Here is a 23320-nt window from a genome sequence, read left to right on the forward strand (position 1 = left end):
ACCAGGGGTAAAGAGAGTTGAAAGATAATTACCATTTGATGACTGAACAACAGAAAGGCAACAGTCCCTCTCACCTACATAATTAGAGACTCATTATAGAGTGTGATAGCTATGTAGACAAAGATCAAAGAAATTTAATGATCCTGAATACTTTTAGCACAGGGTAACTCTCTTAGAATGCAAGTAGGTCAAACCAGTCAATCCTAAAGGAAATCAATCCTGAATATTCAATGAAAGGACTGAAGCTGAAGCTCCAATACTTGGGCCACCTGATGTGAAGAGCTGACTCATTAGAAAAGACCCTGATGCTGGGAAAGATTGAAGGCAGGTGGAGAAGGGATCAACAGAGGAGAAGACTGTTGGATGGCATCTCTGACCCAAAGGACATGAGTTTGAGCAAGCTCTGGAATACAGTGAAGGAGAGCAAAGCCTGGCATGCTGCAGTCCATGGGGATGCAAAGAGTTGGACACAACTGAGCAAATGAACAACAATAAAAAACAGTAACAGAGTTGAGGGTAATACAAGAAGTATTTGACTCCAAAGGCAAAACTTAGCGACTGAACAAAAACAAAGAAACAAAGAATCTGCAATCAAACCACAAAGAATCCACAATCAAACCACAAAGGATCATTTCTTTGGGTCCTCATGGTAAATGTTAAAAAATTCGTAGCAAGTTCAAATGTTTTATTGTCTCAGAATGTGATCTGTAATGTTAATTTTCTGGTCTTTTCTAGTTTATCTTCATGTAATATTTTAAAATCTCTTTCCTCCAAAACTGAGAAAAATATTATTATGTATCTGTATGCACATACATGCACTCTTAAAATAGTTAAATATCTTAATACCTCCAATTTTAATAAATTTTTTCAAAGCATAATCATTCAACAATGAAGAGATAAAATCCTTAATAACCCCACATTCAACACTTTGATAATTCTTAAGCCTTATCTAACAGAAATTAAACCCAAAAAAGCTCATTATTTTTCTCTTCCACTGTGATATAAATGATCTAAAGCAATGACAACAAAACAATAATAATAAACTGTACATGGAATGCAGATAAAACCTTCATAGGATTACAATGCAGTATAAAGTTCCTAAGTAAAAAAAATATTAACCTTCTACTACATTCAGCCTGGCTTGCACTTATTTTCAGAAAAATCTAGAAACATAGCTAATCATAAAAGTTACACATTTGATGTCTTTTAAAACCTATGAATGCTTTTTAAAGAAAGCAAAATGCTTTAATTGCTGAAGTATCTTTGACCTCCTTCAAAAATGCAAAGACTTTCTTTTCAATTAGAACAAGTAAAAACCACAACAAACACTAAAAACTTTAACATGGTTTTATCTTCATTTATAAACAAGCTTCCATGAAAGAACATGAACTAATAAGAGTAGTTTTATTAAACTAAGTTACTCCATATTGGCTCCTTCATTTTACAGATGAAGAAAATAAACAATTTCATTAACTTGTCTTAGATCATGAGGGTTTTTAATACCAAAACTATGATTGGAATCAATCAATCCTCAGTCATTACATACCTCCCACTCAACTATATTATCAACAATTAACAAATATATCACCAATTAGTGATTATGAGTTTTTTAGGTTATTTTCCTTTCATGAAGGAATACCAGACGCAGGTAAAAATTTATCTAAATATTGTCAATGTGTATATTTAAACATGAAAGCAATATCAGTGAAGTGTTTTTCATTTGCTTTTAAATGTATTATGGAATCAAGAAGCAAGAGAAACTTTAGGTAATAAACACATTGGAGATGTTCAAACATATACTTACTTTCTGCTTCCCATATACCAGTGAATAAAATAGTTACTTGCTCAGCACAAATGCAGAGCCTTGTCATGTTGCAATTCATTACTATAGTTGTACACATACCAATGAAATACAGTACATGCTCACTTCAAAAAATGTACCAATTGTTAACTGATATCTGGCTTGATGTAAAAATACATTAGGAAGCACTTGGAAAAATGGAGCCATTCAACTTTCAGTTCAGTTCAGTTCAGTCACTCAGTCATGTCTGACTCTTTGTGACCCCATACACTGCAGCATCCCAGGCCTCCCTGTCCATCACCAACTTCTGGGGTTCACCCAAACCCATGTCTATCGAGTCGGTGATGCCACCCAATCATCTCTTCCTCTGTAGTCCCGTTTTCCTCCTGCCTTCAATCTTTCCCAGCATCAGGGTCTTTTCAAATGAGTCAGCTCTTTGCATCAGGTGACCAAAGTTTAGGAGTTTCAGCCTCAACATCAGTCATTGCAATGAACCCCCAGGACTGATCTCCTTTAGGATAGACTGTTTGGATCTCCTTGCAGTCCAAGGGACTCTCAAGAGTCTTCTCCAACACCACAGTTGAAAAGCATCAATTCTTCAGCGCTCAGTCTTCTTCACAGTCCAACTCTCACATCCATACATGACCACTGGAAAAACCATAGCCTTGACTAGACGGACCTTTGTTGGCAAAGTAATAGCTCTGCTTTTCAATATGCTATCTAGGTTGGTCATAACTTTCCTTCCAAGGAGTAAGCGTCTTTTAATTTCATGGCTGCAGTCACCATCTGCAGTGATTTTGGAGCCCAAGAAAATAAAGTCTAACACTGTTTCCACTGTTTGCCCATCTATTTCCCATGAAGTGATGGGACCGGATGCCATGATCTTCGTTTTCTGAATGTTGAACTTTAAGCCAACTTTTTCACTCTCCTCTTTCACTTTCATCAAGAGGCTCTTTAGTTCTTCACTTTCTGCCATAAAGGTGGTGTCATCTGCATATCTGAGGTTATTGATATTTCTCCCTGCAATCTTGATTCCAGCTTGTGCTTCTTCCAGCCCAGTGTTTCTCATGATGTACTCTACATAGAAGTTAAATAAGCAGGGTGATGATATACAGCCTTGACGTACTCCTTTTCCTATTTGGAACCAGTCTGTTGTTCCATGTCCAGTTCTAACGGTTGCTTCCTGACCTGCATACAGATTTCTCAAGAGGCAGGTCAAGTGGTCTGGTATTCCCATGTCTTTCAGAATTTTGCACAGTTTATTGTGATCCATGCAGTCAAAGGCTTTGACATAGTCAATAAAACTTTAGTTTATTCAACTTTAGTTTAGAAATAAAACTTCTTGGTTAGCCTTTCTTGCTTCCTTACCTAGCATGAAGTGGTCAATCATCTTAAGTTTGTTTCTGATAGAGTTCAGAACACAATACCCAAAAATATGGCACTCTAGCATATTCAATATCTTAAGCTGAAGGACTAAGAAAAGGACAGAAGCAAGAAAGTCACTCTGACCTCATCCTTCCCCAGCCTACCCTTCTTCTTCTCTGAAAGCAGGAGATAAATCTTCCATGTGAAAGGTACCCACCCTGCCTGTAACTCTAGGAAGGAAGGCATTTGTGTCATCTGACACAGGGAACTGAGGACACAGAAGCCTGTATATATAAACTTTGTTAAACTAACCCTTAGCTTCCTAGTTACTTCTTCATCATGTACTACCCCTAGTCCAAATCCCTTTGTCTTGTCAATTTTTCACAAATTTGTTGTTTCTTTGTCTAACAGGTATAAAAGGTTCTGGTTTTGTTCAGTTCTTTGGGTCTTCATTCTCTTGGAAGTCTCCAGTGTTTATGTACCCCCCCCCCAAAAAAAAGTGGTAAAATTTGTATTCTTTTCTCCTGTTAATTTTTATTACGTTAATTTGCAGACCCAGCCAGAGACTCTGAGAGGGTCAAGTAAAACATTTTCCTCCTCTACACTTCCCACTAACTTCCTTAACTTCTCTAACCCTCTGTGCTTTGCCTTGCTCACTCTGGCTATACTAAACTTTTAACAAACCCAATGAACTCTTATTTTGCTGGATAGATCAGTTCCTCTGCCAATTCCTGTCTGCAAATGGAATGAGGCCTGAATTAGAGTACTGACAATGGAAACACAAAAACTATGCAAGAGATATGTCAAATAAGAATGGGAAATATGATGAACAGGAGTATCAAAGATAAGCCTATATCATACACACAGGGTTCATAGCCAAATCCTTGAATAGATGGATGAGTGCTCTAAGTCCAGAATTATGCTTACCTAAGCACCACAGTATGTGTTCAGAATGGTGCTTCTAATCTCCACAGTACTATTTGATCATTCATATTTATCTAGCATCTCTCCTTTCAATATGTTTCAAAAATTTCCAACCACATATCTGAAAAATCAATATGCATGTATAATTTGCTCTTGGCCCTCAAAATTAACTCTTCTATAGCTGACCCTACTTTTATTACTCTAATTTTCCAAGATTATTTGAAAGACTTGAGAAATGCATGAAGGTGAATATTTGCACCAAACTATTGTCAGGAGCAAATTAAGACACATGATTTCAACCTGTAAAATCAGTATTATAATTATAATTTATAAACAATACAAAATAATAACGGAAACCAAAATTAATGAAAAGCTCACATAGCTCAGTGTAGCATACCTGCATCCTATTTCTGGGAGAAAGTATACGACAAAATAAACTGACAGAAGTTTTTTTTTTTCAAGGTACAAAACATGTCATAAAGTCAGAGGATATCCCCAGGGCAATATCCCATACCATTTACATTTAAAATATTTTGCCATTTTAATTGATGCTTATAATGCTCCCCTCAACAACACTATAAAAAACTCTTTAACATTTTCTTTATCAAAGAAAAATGCTTAATGTAGTTTCAGTGTTGGAGTCACTTCAGGGTATTCTTATTCTTGAACAAATGCTAATTCACATATGGAAATTTATGATAACTCAATTTTTTGAAATCCATTTAACACTCTAGCACTTAGTCTTCAATATTTTTTTATGAATGAATATTAAATACAAAAATTTAAGAAACAATCTCCAGGAAACTCTCTTGGAAGCTGGTATTAAGGATGCTATGGTACCCTTAGAATCCACGTGCAATGTGGATTTGATCCCTGGGTTGGGAAGTTCCCCTGGAGAAGAGAATGGCTACCTACTCCAGTATCCTGGCCTGCAGAATTCCATGGACTACAGTCCATGGGGTCACAAAGGGTCAGACATGACTGAGCTACTTTCACACACATATATGAAAACCTAGAGAAGGAAACGGCAACCCACTCCAATATTCTTGCCTGAGAATCCCATGGATAGAGGAGCCTGGCAGGCTACAGTCCATGGGGTCGCAAAGAATTGGACAAGACTGAGCGACCTCACTTTCACTTTCAGAGCAATACTCAGTACTCAGGCCTCATTCTCCAAAACAGAATTAGACCCAATCTGCATATTTTCAGTAATGCTGGGTGCTGCAAAACAGACCTAACAAATATGAGTGCATTGATTCGGTACTTAGAAAGGTTTGAGATTCATATTCATATGGCAAACTACTAAGCTAGCCATCTCACTTGAAGCTGATTTAGATTTCCAAAGTGCACTACAGTGTTATACTCCCTTCTATGTTCTCCTTTCATGGATTCCATCTCGATAGAAGATTTTCAGGTTTAAACTGCCTGATGTGAGAGGCCACACACCTATAGCTGTGTTGACCAGGTGGGAAATCTCCCCAAATGAGCTGTCCATTATCTGACACCACTCGAACAGCCAAGGTCATAGAGCAAACACTGTTATCTATTGAACAAGGATTTTCTTTCAATTGACTGCACAGAATACCTGCACTCCAGGTGCTAGCTGGTGTCTTAATCATGAATTGTCAGCTATCCAGCTCCTATCAAAAGTCCAGCAGAGATGATAGATATTCCAGAGGGAGAGCCTCGGGGACATTTCTCAAGTACATCTTGGTAGCAGCTTAGATTATGGGGAAGCTGTACACCAGTATTATTACTCTGGGTTTTTGTAAAAATACCATGACTTTATCTTATTTTTTTTAAACTCAACGGAGGAAATGGACATTTGCAATCCTCTATACTTTATGGAAACTATCAAAGACTCAGTTCTACTGTGTTGTTCAATACCCCTCATCCAGAGAAACACAAAATAAAATTCTCTCAGCTTAGAATTAGAAAGAATGAAAAAAAATAAAAAAGAAGAATTAGAAAGAACGTCCTTCCCTGAAAAAAATAAATGCACTATCATTCATCAGATAACAATTATATCTATTAATATTCTGCCATCTTCCCCCCTTGGCTACAGGGTAGACTGGAACCATTTTATACTCAAATCACTACCTGGCATTGTCCTAAGCATTTTAAAAACTATCAGGTTTACTTGGAGCTTCCACATCTTAGTGGGATATCTGCATCTATTATTGAGAGCTGCAATTGCTTTAGTAAGAGTCCCATAATGATAAGTGTATAAAACTCTAATGTGTGCCCAAGACCTTTACTTAAATTAATTCATATAAACCAAAATAATAATATTTCAAATGACACATATTTAGAAGCTTTCTCTTCCCAAGGCAAATGTTGAATATATAGAAAATACAATAAAATGCATATAAAGTATTTTTAAGCGGAAGCTCACCTTCTATTAAGAAATCCATTTAATTATTGTGCCTAGACTCTACTGCTTTATTTTATATACCTTTAGACAATTGTTATATATACAGATTGGTTGTCAAATTAAAAAAACACAGCATTTAAACGAGAAAATGTACTGCCTTGGTGAAACTTCCTATGTCATATAATAATGCCAACATAGGAGTCATCATTTATTCTACTTTAATGTCTATAACTTCTTACTAAAACAATACTTCAGAACTTGAGTCAGTATTTGCTGTTCCTATGTTTTTTCTTTTTGAAAATAATATAGAACACATAGATCTACTTTGGTTCTGTAATGAGATATAATACTGAATCTGCCTTAAACTAAAATTCTGTTTTCAAGCTAATATTATATTTAAAAAGTTCAATATCACTGAATATTTATGGGACCAACATAGCTAAATGAGCCAATATGGTTGCCACGAATACAAACTGTTGACCAAGATTTTAAAAGAAAGTATAAAATTTGACTTAACTATTCTGAATTTACTATTTTCTAGTGTATGTACAAATGTAGTATGGTCCTCTAAAACAATTTATGCATTTGAAAGTTAAAGCGAACAAATTTAAATAACAACCTTGATTTTGCGATGCTGCATATAATGGTGCCTTATGAGGTGTGCTCACAATTTTAAGTCCTATTCACATTTCTGCACCTAAAAAATTGCCCTCATTATTCTGTTTTTCATAGGTAGTCCAATGCAAAATGTTCTGAAGGTATTGATCTGCATCTAATGTTATATTAACTTTCTAAGTAGTGTCAGCTGCTTTGCCAAGCTTTTAATACATTTAATATAGGCTGTTTAAATAGTTATTAACATTCATAATTCAGAAAGTACTTTCTATTCCTAATTTGTATTACTGTCAACAGCTATTTTCATTGTGATGATTATGTTAAAATGCATATTAATGTGCTAGACAAAAATGTTTAAATCTAAAAGGAACTTAGAAAGTATCAAGAAAAAACAAATGTGCCAGAGGTAACACAAATAACTACACATACATAAACTGTAAGAGATATTTTATGTGTTTTCACCTGCTTGAAAACTGGCTGAGGAAGCCATCATCACATAAAGGGTAAATATACACACTATGCCATGAGTTTGGGGGATTAACTAAGATACCAAGCAAAAAAAAAAAAAAAAAAGTTTCTCAGTGGGATAATATACCCTTCAATCTATAAGGCAATTTCAGCAACAACTCTGAAAGAATTCTACACAACCACAATTCTCATACTATTCTGCAAACCAATATTATTGTTTTTGTCATATGTTGAGAAAGCTTAGTAACAATGATTTATTGCTACACATTTCTCTGGATCTTCATAAAATGTATTACCAAATACCTATACATCCTGTAATGGGTCGGTTGGGAACAAAATTGTTGAAACTCATTGGTTATTTCTCAGCAGACACAGCTTCCTTTCATAAAATTTAGTAAAGGAATATGAACAAAAATCTGTAAGTAACAACACAGTTCTCATTCTAAAAAACAGACCACGGTACATGCAAATTCTAATTCGATTTGTGATAGCAGATTGGGATTTATTTATAGTCAAAACTCATGGACTTTTAGGGTGTTAAACAGAGTTGTAAATGTCAGAGGAGTGTGTAATTTCCTCGGTTCTGTCATGCTACGGTAAAGATTTGAAGCAGCAGACCAGTGTTATAACTCAGTTTTATTTGGCAAGCAAAGCATAGTACATCCTCTAGGCATGAGGGTTAGTTAGTTAGTTCAGTCGCTCAGTCGTGTCCGACTCTTTGTGACCCCATGAATCGCAGCATGCAGGCCTCCCTGTCCATCACCAACTCCCGGAGTTCACTCAGACTCACGTCCATCGAGTCAGTGATGCCATCCAGCCATCTCATCCTCTGTCGTCCCCTTCTCCTCCTGCCCCCAATCCCTCCCAGCATCAGAGTCTTTTCCAATAAGTCAACTCTTCGCATGAGGTGGCCAAAGTACTGAAGTTTCAGCTTTAGCATCATTCCTTCCAAAGAAATCCCAGGGCTGATCTCCTTCAGAATGGACTAGTTGGATCTCCTTGCAGTTCAAGGGACTCTCAAGAATCTTCTCCAAATCACAGTTCAAATGCATCAAATCTTTGGCGCTCAGCCTTCTTCACAGTCCAACTCTCACATCCATACATGACCACAGGAAAAACCATAGCCTTGACTAGACGTACTTTTGTTGGCAAAGTAATGTCTCTGCTTTTGAATATATTATCTAGGTTGGTCATAACTTTGCTTCCAAGGAGTAAGCGTCTTTTAATTTCATGGCTGCAGTCACCATCTGCAGTGATTTTGGAGCCCAGAAAAATAAAGTCTGACACTGTTCCCACTGTTTCCCCATCTATTTCCCATGAAGTGCTGGGAACAGATGCCATGATCTTCGTTTTCTGAATGTTGAGCTTTAAGCCAACTTTTTCACTCTCCTCTTACACTTTCATCAAGAGGCTTTTTAGTTCCTCTTCACTTTCTGCCATAAGGGTGGTGTCATCTGCATATCTGAGGTTATTGATATTTCTCCCGGCAATCTTGATTCCAGCCTGTGCTTCTTCCAGCCCAGCGTTTCTCATGATGTACTCTGCATGTAAGTTAAATAAGCAGGGTGACAATATACAGTCTTGACGAACTCCTTTTCCTATTTGGAACCAGTCTGCTATTCCATGTCCAGTTCTAAGTGTTGCTTCCTGACCTGCATATAGATTTCTCAAGAGGCAGGTCAGGTGGTCTGGTATTCCCATCTCTTTCAGAATTTTCCACAGTTTATTGTGATCCACACAGTCAAAGGCTTTGGCATAGTCAATAAAGCAGAAATAGATGTTTTTCTGGAACGCTCTTGCTTTTTTCATGATCCAGCAGATGTTGGCAATTTGATCTCTTGTTCCTCTGCCTTTTCTTAAACCAGCTTGAACATCAGGAAGTTCACAGTTTATGTATTGCTGAAGCCTGGCTTGGAGAATTTTGAGCATTACTTTACTAGCATGTGAGATGAGCGCAATTGTGCGGTAGTTTGAGTATTCTTTGGCACTGCCTTTCTTTGGGATTGGAATGAAAACTGACCTTTTCCAGTCCTGTGGCCACTGCTGAGGTTTCCAAATTTTCTGGCATATTGAGTGCAGCACTTTCACAGCATCATCTTTCAGGATTTGAAATAGCTCAACTGGAATTCCATCACCTCCACTAGCTTTGTTCGTAGTGACGCTTTCTAAGGCTCACTTCACTTCACATTCCAGAATGTCTGGCTTTAGGTGAGTGATCATACCATGGTGATTATCTTGGTCATGAAGATCTTTTTTTTACAGTTCTTCTGTGTATTCTTGCCACCTCTTCTTAATATCTTCTGCTTCTGTTAGGTCCATACCATTTCTGTCCTTTATTGAGCCCATCTTTGCATGAAATGTTCTCTTGGTATCTCTAATTTTCTTGAAGAGATCTCTAGTCTTTCCCATTCTATTGTTTTCCTCTATTTCTTTGCACTGATCGCTGAGGAAGGCTTTCTTATCTCTTCTTGCTATTCTTTGGAACTCTGCATTCAGATGCTTATATCTTTCCTTTAACCGAAAAAAACAGAGGGGCTCAATCTTGGCTCGTCTTTTTATATGTTTTGTCTCCTCCCCTGAGCCTACCCTATGTAAATTGGGCTAGCCAGGAGGGCTGTTTGTTTCACCTGAGGTTCTCACTCTCGTCCTCGGATTTTCTTTTTTTCCATCTTCACAGGCTTTTTCCTTTCTTTGTCTTGCCACCACCATTTTGGACTCCTTTTTCCTATTCTAACTACCTAACATAAACATTCAATTTCATTAACTCACCATGCAACCATAAGAAGACCACTGTAGAAAGCAAGCTATTTAATCTATGAAGTGAAGTCGCTCAGTTGTGTCCGACTCTTTGTGACTCCATGGACTGTGCCCTACCAGGCTTCTCAGTCTATGGGATTTTCCCAGGCAAAAGTACTGGAGTGGGTTGTCATTTCCTCCTGCAGGGGATCTTCCGCGACCCAAGGATTGAACCCAGGTCTCCCACATTGTAGGCAGATACTTTACCCTCAGAGCCACCAGGGAAGCCTGGTATTTTATCTATAACTGATGAATATGTGGATATGCTTCAAATCGAACCAACAGGTTTCACTCCTGTGAGGAGGAAGTTAGCTTCATTCTTTTTCTCTGATTACATCGAAAAATGCATGGCCACAAAATAGAGCCAGATTAATGCAAACTCACTCTCACTGCTGGAGAAGCATTGGCTGTTATTCATGATGGGTCAATATCTACATCAAATCACACATTATTGTATATAAATTACACCGTGCCTGCCATCGTGAAACAAATAAGAGGGCAAGAGGTTCCCTTCCCCAGAGGAGTCTAAAATCTAACTGAGAAAAGCAAGCATACATGCATGAAACTATTATGGAGCATAAGCAGGTACAGGTGAATTTATACAGTACAAAATAAATGTTAAAGGAATTTATAGTAAGGTAGTGATTTGGGATATGGCCAGTTAATGATGGCTTATAAAAGGGATTGACTGAAATGGACAGGATTCTGTTTAATTTTCTGAAATGACTGTACTTTGAGAATGTTTAGCAAAACTATTAGTGTGTACGGGTGCTTAAATATTATTTCACTATGGGCTGAACACAAGGAAATCAGTTGAAACTGTGGTACAGAAGCAAATCAGTAACGAGAGGCCAAATGTCCAGATTCTAAAGAATAGAAGCTTTGGAAAATAGTTATATAACAGAGACTTAGAGACTACTTCCTCCAATATTTTAAAGGAAACTATATTCTAAGTCTAATTAGAGTATTTTTTTTTCTTTTTTGGCCAACCCAATACTTCTTATTGATTTTTTAGATACATTTCAAAAGCTGATAATTAAATTAGCTATTTTCTTTTCATTATTTTGAGGTACAGTAATTTATCTCCATGCATAAATCATTATTATTTTTATTTCCATTGTTTTTACACCCCCTACTGAAATTATGATTATATTTAATGGTTAATTCATTTTTTTACATTTAACCACCAAGTCTTTTTTCCATTATAATTTTTTTGTATTTAAAATTTTTTATACAACTGTAAAGGTTACTTTCCATTTATAGTCCTCCTTGTTATACAGTATCTTATACCCAGTAGTTATTTCCCTTTTCGCCACCACCCACTGGTAAGCACTAGTTTGTTATTTCTATCCATGAGTTTGGAGCACATTATGCTAAATAAAGTAAGTCAGGCAGAGAAAGACACTACATGATACCACTTATGTGTGAAATCTAAAACATCCAACAAACTAGTGAATATCAAGTATTCTTTTTTTTTTTAAAGCATTATTCTTACAAGAGGGCTTCCCAGGTGGTTTTATTGGTAAAGAACTTGCTTGCCAATTCAGGAGACATAAGAAATGTAGATTTAATCCCTGGGTCAGGAAAATCCCCTGGAGGAGGGCATGGCAACCCACTCCAGTATTCTTGCCTGGAGAATCCCATGGACAGAGGAGCCTGGTCACAAAGAGTCAGACATGACCGAAGTGACCTAGCATGCATTGTTATAAGAGACAAAGAAAGGACAAACAGAGAAGTAGAGAAGGCCATGTGACAGAGGAGGCAGAGATTGGAGTTATGCTGCTTCACAAGCCAAAAAGTGCCATAACCTGAAGAATCTCTAAAGATCCTCCCTTAGAGCCTTAGGAGGGACCTGATTGTCAACACCTTGATATCAGACTTCTGGCCACTTGAACTGTGAGAGAATACATTTCTGTTGTTTAAAGTCACCCAGTTTTTGCTAACTGTTATGGAAGTCTTAGGAAACTATTAACAGAACAATATTAAATGACTCCTGTTGAATTTCAAGGATTCCTTTACTGTTATATAAGAAATAAGACATGATGCATTCAAGTTGATTTTTCCATGTGCTATTTTTTGTTTTCTATACAATTTCCTCATCACTGTACAAATTACTCTCTTTCCTGGGTTTATTCTTGGTTTCCTCCTTTTATGATTTTGTTGTTGTTTCATTGTTCCTGTTTGTTTCTGTCCAGAAGGAAGAGTAATTACTTGTTTGCTCTGTTGCTTTGATCATTTATTTTTTGCTTTCTGGGAAAGAGGTTTTAAAGTAGAGGGTGGTTAGATAAAATCTTACAACTATTGGTGGGTTTAAATCTGATGGAAATAGAAAGTATGGTTTATACTACAGAATGATTATTTGCAAGTCTAAGGAATAAAAGTTTTTTTTTTTTTTTTTTTTTTTTTAATTTGGAAGCTCTGAGTTAACACATTTAAACATGTTTATTTCCTGCAGGATTTCTAAAAGCCTTTTAAAAAAGCAATGCTAATGTTTGTTGTGGGTGGGAAAAATACTACAGCACTTTCAGAACTTTAACCACATGATGTAGACACAAATCCCACTACCACCACTTTTTTATTTTTTTTTGAGGGGTGGCTTGAGAGTGTCTTTATATCAGGAAAAAGAAAAAGTTTTGGTCCAGAGTCAAACGGAAAGTCTAAGGAAATAAAATAAAATAAAATAAAAGTCTAAGGAAAGGCTACTGCTCGGGGGTGGCTTACTTGACTTTGGTAAGAATTCATAGTACACTCAGAGGAAAATTAAGGACACTGTTGCTCTTTCATTTTTTTTTTTTTCCCTCTGCTCTTGAAACCCACACATACACACAGGAACACTAGAGGCAGTTCATGGTAGCAGTTTGTTACGTTTTGTCATTCACTCAACTTTTAATGCCACAGGTGTGTGTGTGTTAGTAGCTCAGTCGTATCCGACTCTTTGCGACCCCACGGACTGCAGCCTACCAGGCTCCTTTGTCCATGAGATTTTCCAGGCAAGGATACTGGAGTGGGTTGCCATTTCCTTCTCCAGGGGATCTTCCCAACCCAGGGATTGAAGCCGGGTCTCCTGCACTGCCGGCAGATCCTTTACCGACTGAGCTACAATGCCACAAGGAATAAAGCTAAATGCGTAATAAACAGCACAAACAAAACATAATCTTTGACCTTAAGGAAACGTCCACATAGAAACTTTCTTATTTTAATAAAGTTCCTGTATTGGTGGTACTTGACAAGCTCATATCCCCTTCTTAGGGAAGCACTCTCCAGAGACACTTTCTTGGGTGGAAAAAATCTGGACCATATCACTGTGTCTCCCTCTCCCTTAACAAGTACAAACCGGAGTCAATTAGGGACTGTCACCTGACCAGTGGTATGGCCAGCACTTAAGCAGGCCTGTAGGCTGAGGTGGCCTGGCATGAAAACCTGTGCCAGAGCAGAAACAAACGGGAGCCAGAGTCACCCCATTAAGAATTCAAAATGGGGAATACAGAGAAGGCCAGGTAGTTAATGTTGGGAAAAAAGCAGACTCATGTAGAGTCCATGTTCACAATGGAACAAATCAGGGAGAGGCACCATGAATTTCTGCTGCTGTGTTGGAGACTCACGACAAAAATAATCAGGCTCTAGGACTACCTTGGGATATCAAGTGATCTTCCATATCAGCCTCTATGAGGCACAGCTATATGGCTGTCGCTAGAATTTCTGTGAAATTTCTAGCTCTTTCATTGCAACATGTAACATGTCTCCCTGCTTCTACCCAGAGTTATCCCTTAAAAATCTCTTCAGGTCAGGTTCACTACTCTCCTTGAAACCCTCTAATAGCTTTCCAGCTCACTCAGTGTAAAAGCCAAAGTCCTGCCAAGGGTTCACAATTCTATGCCTCCCACCACACTGTGCTTTTTGACATTCCTGGAACAGGCCAAGCATTTGCTGTGGATGTTTCCTTTTTCTCACAATGGTCTTCCTCCAGTGGACATCATAGCTTACTTCCACACTTTCTTTAGATTTCTGCTCACATGTCATTCAAGTCAGGGAGGCCTTCACTGGCCATATGATACAAAATAGTAACATTCTCTCCCAGGACAGATCACAACCTGACAATTCATGTATGTGTATATATGTGTGTATATACATATGTTTATTTTATTAATTGTCTGACTTCTCTTACTAGAATGTAAGCTCCATAAGGACAGACCCCAGATGGACAAGGGGAATTTGTTATTCCTTTACGGGATATCCATCTGCTATATAAAAACAAACTACATAATATTGAATATTATTTATTGACCCGTTCCAACTGAAGGTATTACCAAAAAATTAACACATAATAGTAAAATAAGCTTTCATTATTTATCATATAGTTATGTATCAGAATAATATCATATGGATGGCATTTGAATTACTAGAAGTATCATCGATATGTATGGAGCAAGTGAAAGTCACTCAGTCGTGTCTGAGTCTTTGCAATCCCATGGACTATACAGTCCATGGGATTCTCCAGGCCAGAATACTGGAATGGGTAGCAATCTCCTTCTCCAGGGGATCTTCCCAACCCAGGGATCAAACCCAGGTGTACCACATAGCAGACGGATTGTTTACCAGCTGAGCCATTCGGGAAGCACAGAGCTATGAGGTCATAAAAAAAGGGCTTTCCAATGCAATGATATATATTCTTAAGATACAATTACACTTACACTTTACAAATACAATTGTAATTACACTTGAAATAATAAATGCATTGGTTTAATTAAATCATTAATTAATCATTATGGTTAATCATATTAACCATTGATTTTTAATCAGTAAAAATGCAGGCACAGTGTGTTATAGTGTCATTGAAAATTAACAAGTTATATGGCTAAGTTCTCTAAAACTATAATAAAAATAAATTATTTCTTAAACTGGTAGATGAAAAACATAGGTATTTTTATATTCCCCTTTATACCTGTTGCTAAAATATTTCATAGTTCTTTTTTTTTAAACTCAAGTCAGGCAAATTTTAATGAAAGAAATAAAGTCAAAAGATTTAGTATGTGACTAGAATGAAAGGAGGATATTTTAAAAGACTTGCCTTATTGTGAGGTAGCATAAAGAAGTGGATAAGGACCCAGCATTGGAATCTTAGCTCTGACAGTTACTAGCCATATAGCATTAAAATGGAGCAAATTACTTAACCTTTCTGAGCCTCAAGTTCCTCATCTATAAAATGTGAACAATATTAATACTAATCATAATGATTCTCTGGTTTTATGTGTGTATTTCAAGTTCTTAGAACATTTCCTGGAGGATAATAAATGGTATATATATAACTATTTCTTGCTATCATTTTTTAAAAATATTTTAAAGATGCCTGTAGGGCATCTGGGAAGACATTTGGAGATGAATGTCTGAATTTCAAGAGAAAAGTCTGAGCTAGAAATATAAATCTAGCCATCACAGGAGCACACACACATACACACATATTCTCTCTTTTAGAACAGTACCTAGCAGAAAATAAGTACTATATAAATGTTACAATGTTAACTAGTATAATTTTTAATAAGTATTTCAGAAATCAATTAAATTTAAGCTTATTAAAATGAAAGCTAATTCTTATTGCATAAGTAAGTGCTCACTAAAAGTTTAATGACTGAAAAGAATTCACAGTTGTTACCTTTTTTTGTTCATCATTATAAAAGGTGAATAGAAATTGTAAAAATAAGACAATTTACAGTTCTCAGATTACCCTCAACATATAAATCTAAATTTAGTAGATAAAACATTACTGGCAATTCAAACAATAATATTAACCTTGACTTGAAAACATTTTCAAATTTATTTATTCCATTTAGAATCAACTTTAATACAAATCCAGTCATTTCTTATGTCTATGAGAATCATCAATTATGTTCTTCAGGCTCCTCAGAATTAAATGCCCCTGCCCAAAATAGTCAACAGTATTTCTCCAGGATTTCTATCTTATCCTCAAAGATGTGGCTCACATATAGGGCAGAACTGGAGAGGAAGGGGACCACTGGCCAAATTTATTCACTGTGTAGACAAAACTGAAAAATAAGTCTGCATGCCAAGTGGATGAATTACAATGAATCTGAGAAATCTACTAACCCTAACATGCATTAAATATGCACGTATGGCAATCTAGCAATTGTTACTGCCTCAAAATGTTTGTTGATTTCCATTCACATTATTGATTTCCATCACATTCCATTCACATATATTCCATTCACAGAATACTTAGTATTCTTCCATTACTGTCGCTCACCTGCAGCAGAATCCCAGTAAAGCTCAAGAAGTATAAAGTGGGGAAGAGTGCTAGGGTAATTAACAAAGCTAAAAAGGATCCCAAGTCACAAAGAGAGAGGACAGCTCCTGTCAAAGGCTGTGGGAGAGAGTGGGGGTGTTCTCTGGCCTTAAATTCAGGTGTTCAGAGAAGTGTCAGTTCCCAGGCACTAAGGCAACCAAATAAAGCTTTTTTTTTTTTTTTTAAGTTGCTATTTTCCTGGTTCTGAAGGAATATTTCTAGAGGGGAAAATTGACTACCTATCCAACCACCAATTGAGTCAACTTGGTAATTAGCAAGTGACCTACCAAGTCATAAATGTCAGATTTTAATCTCAGGGTGCCTGAATCTGTATAAGTAATACCACAAAAGAATATTGTCTCTTAGACTACTTTCCACACTGAGATTCTAAGGAAGAAATATGCCCATTGTCTCTCCCTCAGTATGGTTTTCCCCAGGGCAGGCAACCTTTTCAACAGAGTGGTTCAGAATTTCTGTTTGTGAAGACTAGAATTTGGAAAGACTGTCTGATTATTTAAATAACAAACACGTTTTATAGTATTTTAACCATTTCCATCTTACAAAGGAATATCGCTTATTTCATTGCTTTTGAAGAGTAAAAAAAGTTTAGTTTATACCTCAGGAAGTTTAAGCAACAATTGGTGATAATTTTTTCTTAGAATTGGCAAAGAAAGGCCACCTTCTGACAGTCTGGACTGCTGGCTTTTCTCTGTTTCTTCACCTTCTTTTTTGTTGAGACAAGTAATGCTTTTCTCTTCTACCTGTCTAAATGAATATATATAATTTTTCTTTCCACTAATGTAACAAAACCAGTAACTTGAAAGATACCATCTTTAGTGTATGTACAACTGAGTGCTTACTTTATTCAATTATTTAAAAGCCTCACATATTTAATATAACCTATACTAAAATGCAGGGCTTCCCAAGTGGCACTAGTGGTAAAGAACCTGCCTGCCAATGCAGGAGACAAAAGAGATGCAGGTTCAATCCCTGAGTTGGGAAGATACCCTGGAGAAGGAAATGGCAATCCACTCCAGTATTCTTGCCTGGACAATGCCATGGACAGACGAGCCTGGCTGTCCATAGGGTTGCAAAGAGTCAGACACAACTGAAGTGACTTAGCAGGCATGCATACTAAAATATATTATTACAAAAAGGATATAATATATGTTATTGACATTACATACAGAAGAGAAAAAAATCCCTCTGGATAATTAAAATGTTAATATTCAAAAGCAAAACTAAAGGCTTTTCGAATGAATTTAGGAAAACAAATCACACAATGAAGATTTGCAAAAGTGCTTTAATAAAATATTTGCATAAACTTTCATTAAACTTGCTAAGCTTAATAATATTCCTATAAGTACTTGTTCATCTAACCTAAAGAATAAAACCTTCTTATACATAAAATAGAGCATTTAGTATTATAAATAATACATCAAAACATAAAACTTACATCAAGTCTGGTATCTGTGTACTATGCAACTACAAGAGATTATAATTTATAAAAATATTACAATGAATTCAAAACAATTATGCTTTAAGAAAAAAAAGTCCAAGCTGACCCTGCCATTTAAATGTAGTATAATTTTATCTTTTAAAAAACATAAACTTATGGTAATAAGAGCAGATTACTATATGAACATGAACTGGGTACCTGAATCCAAAAACTACTTTCTTTAGCTCATCTGAATTAATCAGCTACTATATTTAGCATAACATAACAGTATGAATATAAGATGCTAAATCAAAACATAGAAAATGAGTCTATGTAAAAACAACACTTTTTTTGTCTCTTAACTGGCTCCTTGACTGCATCTATTTTCTCCTAATACATGGATATTTCGGAAAAAGAAGCTCCCACGCAAGAAAATAATAATTTTCAACTTTTTCTGTACTTTTGCTTCCCCAAATTCATCCATCCAGGAGTGTTTTCATCTGTTCATTGGTAAATCCTACAAAAAGGCCAGTCAACTTATTTATCATCATCTCTTTCTAAGCTTCAAATATAGTTAGAAAAACAGTTAAGTTCAAAGCAGCTGGAAAAGCAGTGAGGTTCCAAAGGATGCCACTTCCAATCTTTTGTTACAAAAAAAATCTGCTTCCTAAAAGTCAAACAAACTCAGTCACAACAGGAGGCAGGGTCTTCGGAAAATGAAAAAAAAGTTTCGGTGCTTCAATCAGCAGATTTGAAATGCTCTTCATCCACAGTGGGGGTAGATGTGGCCCTCCACAGTCAGATAATCAATGGCTTGCTTGACAGTCCAGATGCTCAGGTCGCAAAGCTTGGTCTGGAGCTCATGAATGCTCTTGCCTTCCCTATGGAGGACACTCATGAATCAAATGCAGCACCTCGTTTTGGACGAAACTGGGGTGGTGCTCGCCGTGCTTCTGGGCTTCATCCATTTCTGATGGATCAACAGGGCCACTTTGCCCAGAGGCCGCTTGGCAGGTGTTATCCAGCATCATGTGTACCTTGACCATTTCTAGAATATGTATGTGCTGTACTCGTTCATGTCTTGGAGGACATGGATTTTCAACATCTCAAGGCTCTTCACCTCCGCAGAACATTCGAGGATACCAAACACTGGTATATACTCCCACTGGAAGCAGAGTCACCTCCTGCTTTGCTTTATCTCTGCCAACCCACTGGCAGACCTCGATAGGTTTAGTGGTCATATCATCAATCTTATAAAGTAACTTACAGTCTTCTCTGCCTGCCTGATTATTCCCATGACAGAAACTTGGGAAATCTTGATTCCTCTATTCTTGAAGATGTTATCAACCAGACTGGAGGTGAGCAGTTGGTTTACACAAGGAACAACAGCCTGGATTTGGGCCTGGATCCCATGGACTTAGTAGCAAGAGCTACCCTGCCCTGAGACAGTGGGTCACTGCTTCCGCTGGCTCCACCTGGGGCAGAAATGCTGCCATAGCTCCCAAACCCATTCTTACTCATTTTAAGGGCAGCTCCCGCAAAAGAGGAAGTGGGCTTTGGCTCCAGCTAGCAAGTTCCACAGGCAGGCTCCAACCTTTAGCATAGGCTACCACCCAATGCGGAGTTTGTGAGGCCTGCAACTGTGGAGCCAATCAGTTGCCAGGATGCAGCTGTCTGGCAACTGGGACCTGCCAGCTTCTCACTTCACCCAAGAATTCTTTGGCGTGGTCTGATACCTGTTCTGCTGTATTTTAAAAGACCCATGTGCAATTTCAAACTTTTTCCGCTATCTTTATAAAAATACATTTTAACAAGGTTCCCCCGCCCCCACTTTATTACTAAATGTCACAAAATCTATAGGCACATGTAAAAGATTCATTTATTCACTCCTTCAGTTAACCATTCAACAGAAATTTTCAGAGCAGTAAGTTCAGTATAGTTTGTGTGAGGAGGCAGTGGTGGCAGAGCAGGGTGGCAGGACAGGGACAAGGGAGAATCCGCCACTTTTACTGTCCTAAAGGACTCACATGTTCAAATCATTAAAACCAGAAGCATTCTGGAAAAAATAGCAAGACAGCCACCTCTGAATAATTATCAAATCCAAATGCAAGTCATATCTTATGATTACCTTTTTAAACTATTTATTGGAGAATTACACTCTTCGAGTTATTCTGCCAAATGCATTACTGGTAAAAATAGATAGTATAAGATATTTCAATTTATACATAAATTCAAACAAAACAACTGAGCTCTAAATTATTTGCAAGCTTCTGTGGATAGGTCAAGGAAGTACTAGTCCCATCCTATATTAGGAAAATCAAGAAAAAAATGGAAATAACAGTTTCTATATACTCAAATTTCTGAACTTAATATTTTAGTAACTGTGGAAGTAGATCCCAGAATATTTTCATATTATACTGAAAATCTATTTATCCCTATAAAGACATTTTATGTGGAGTGTATTTAACTTAAAGGCTTTTTATGGTTGATAAAAGAACACCAATTATTGGAATCTATCACTAGCAAGAACTTCTTCCTTAAAAATCCTTCACACCTAGGTAATAACCTAAATCTGTAGATTTTTAAGGAGTTTATTAATATTCTCCTATTTACTTTATTGGTTAAAATAAACTGATTTTTGCTATCCCAAATTACATAAAAGTGTGAATAAATATCTAAAACTTGTAAGAGAATACAAAATTCTATTTACTTCTCAAGTTAAAAAGGAATAATATCAGACTTCCCTGGTGGCACAGTGGATGGGCATCCACCTGCCAGTGCAGAGATATGGGTTCAATCCCTGGTCTGGGAGGGTTCCACATGCCAGTGACTGGCTGGGCACGTGCTCCACAACTGCTGAGCCCACCTCTAGAGCCTGCAAGACGCAACTACTGAGCCTGCGTACTGCGATCACTAAAGCTGGTGCACCTGGAGTCTATGCTTTGCAACGAGAAGCCTCCACAATGAGAGGTCCGCACACTGTAACAAAGAGGAGCCCCTGCTCACCACGACTAGGGAAAGTCCACATGCAGCAATGAAGACCCAGCACAACCAAAACTAAAATAAGTTTCGTAAAAGAGAATAATAGAGCCATACATGTAATTTATTTTACAAATAAATATATAATAATTGTTATCTGAGTACAGACTTTCATATAAATGTGGATATTTAACCTCTGGACCCATATTTTACATAATCAATGAGGATTTAACCATCCAAGTAATACTTGTATTCTTAAAATTGCATGTTATTGGAAATCAGATTAACTATATATTTTTAAATGTTTAGACCTCATAATTAGACATTGCTTTATTAGCTAACATCAGACATCTGGTCATGGAATCTTGAGGTCAAAATGATGTGATTATATTCCCAACAATCATATACAGTACAAATTGTATGAGTTGCACCAAAACAGTAAAAAGCACTGACCTGACAGGATTGCTGGTTAAAGAAACCCTCAGAGATTCTAGGCAGTTAAGGAGTTTCTCATCGGAAATACCAGATCGTAATTCATGAACATATTCTTGTGAAGATAGGGTGCATTCATGTTTGCTGTTTTTCAGTCCTCCCTATTAAATAGGAAAAAAACACGAAATTCTTTTAGACAAACAACAAGGTTTTAAAAAAAAAACTTTTAAAATAAAATAATGCATAGAATATGTAAATATTTTACTAAAAAATGTGTGCAGAGTGTCAGGCGTTTAAAATCTTTTGGTCATCTAGAATTGACATGGTAAAGACATGTGGATAGACTCCAACACTCTCCTCAACCTCATTTAAAAGAAAATTATACTGATGGTGCTTATGACCTGAACAGAATATGGACTTGAGTAGCATTAATGCTCAGAGAAGGCAATGGAACTCCACTCCAGTACTCTTGCCTGGAAAATCCCATGGGTGGAGGAGCCTGGTAGGCTGCAGTCCATGGGGTCGCTGAGGGTTGGACACGACTGAACGACTTCACTTTCACTTTTAACTTTCATGCATTGGAGAAGGCAATGGCACCCCACTCCAGTACTCTTCCCTGGAAAATCCCAGGGACAGAGAAGCCTGGTAGGCTGCAGCCCATGGGGTTGCTATGAGTCGGACACAACTGAGCGACTTCACTTACACTTTTCACTTTCATGCATTGGAGAAGGAAATGGCAGCCCACTCCAGTGTTCTTCCCTGGAGAATCCCAGGGACGGGGGAGCCTGGTAGGCTGCCATCTATGGGGTCAGGTCTCGCCTAAATTTAAAGTCCAAGCATTAGGATTAACATTAGCTGGTCCTCCTTTACCCGTAGGACATACATTTCGAAATCATTTTATTAAGTTTACTAGTTACTTCTATTCTACAAAATATAATGCAAAACATTATGCTATGCTATGCTATGCTAAGTCACTTCAGTCGTGTCCAACTCTGTGCGACCCCATAGACAGCAGCCCACCAGGCTCCCCCGTCCCTGGGATTCTCCAGGGAAGAACACTGGAGTGGGCTGCCATTTCCTTCTCCAATGCATGAAAGTGAAAAGTGAAAGTGAAGTCACTCAGTCATGTCCAACCCTCAGCGACCCCATGAATTGCAGCCTAACAGGCTCCTCCGTCCATGGGATTTTTCCAAACAAGAGTACTGGAGTGGGGTGCCATTGCCTTCATAACCCAAATCTATTGAAATATATCAGAATATCACCCTATCTCAAAACCAAGTGAAAATGGTTATTAAAATGTAAGACAATATAGTCTCCGATTAGCATGTTAGTCTAAAGCATTCACCAGTTCCTAACTATTCCTTCCGAACTATGCTACTCACATGCTATCGATTAATCTTTAGAAGTCATTAAATGCATTTATCTGATATTGACTATTTTTTAGCTTAATTTCCAATATACACAGGGTTATTTCTAGAACTCATTATCTCATCACAGCTTCTGAGCTTCATCGCCTTGCCATAACTATGTAAGTCATTTGGGGAAAAGGCCGGGAGAAAAACATCAACAACACATTCATGGTTCTAATAATTCATAGTTTCAGATCCCAGATCTACATAATCATAACTGCCCCTTTCCTATATTACAAATGTATCCCCCTGGATTAAAACTCTAGCTTGGAGCCCATTTTGTAAGTTCATATGAATTACACTCAGTTTTTGCTAAGTACCTAAGCTATAAATAGGAAAGCAATTTTCTTTTCAATTTGATAGAAGTTATGTCATTAAAGGATATAGAGTTTAAAAAAAACAGTGTGTTAATAATGAGAAA

At 37.2% G+C, this 23320-nt stretch overlaps 2 protein-coding genes across 5 annotated transcripts in view; both read right to left on the reverse strand.

The window, feature by feature from the left end:
- The window catches only part of DIAPH2 (diaphanous related formin 2), a 982036-nt gene that overhangs the window by 715987 nt on the left and 242729 nt on the right, over positions 1-23320 (reverse strand). For all 4 annotated transcript variants that reach the window (XM_027534395.1, XM_027534394.1, XM_027534393.1 and 1 more), the window contains one exon: positions 21512-21651. In XM_027534395.1, coding sequence (XP_027390196.1) covers positions 21512-21651 — 140 coding nt within the window. The remainder of the gene's footprint in view (positions 1-21511; positions 21652-23320) is intronic.
- RPA4 (replication protein A4) lies at positions 18113-21503 on the reverse strand. The gene is given in 7 exon segments (XM_027534397.1): positions 18113-18856; positions 18858-18965; positions 18967-19140; positions 19143-19230; positions 19232-19337; positions 19340-19486; positions 19489-21503. Coding segments are annotated over 7 exon segments (774 nt in total). The 5' UTR covers positions 19601-21503; the 3' UTR covers positions 18113-18817.

The sequence above is a fragment of the Bos indicus x Bos taurus genome, chromosome X, assembly GCF_003369695.1.
Source record: "Bos indicus x Bos taurus breed Angus x Brahman F1 hybrid chromosome X, Bos_hybrid_MaternalHap_v2.0, whole genome shotgun sequence".
Classification (NCBI taxonomy): domain Eukaryota; kingdom Metazoa; phylum Chordata; class Mammalia; order Artiodactyla; family Bovidae; genus Bos; species Bos indicus x Bos taurus.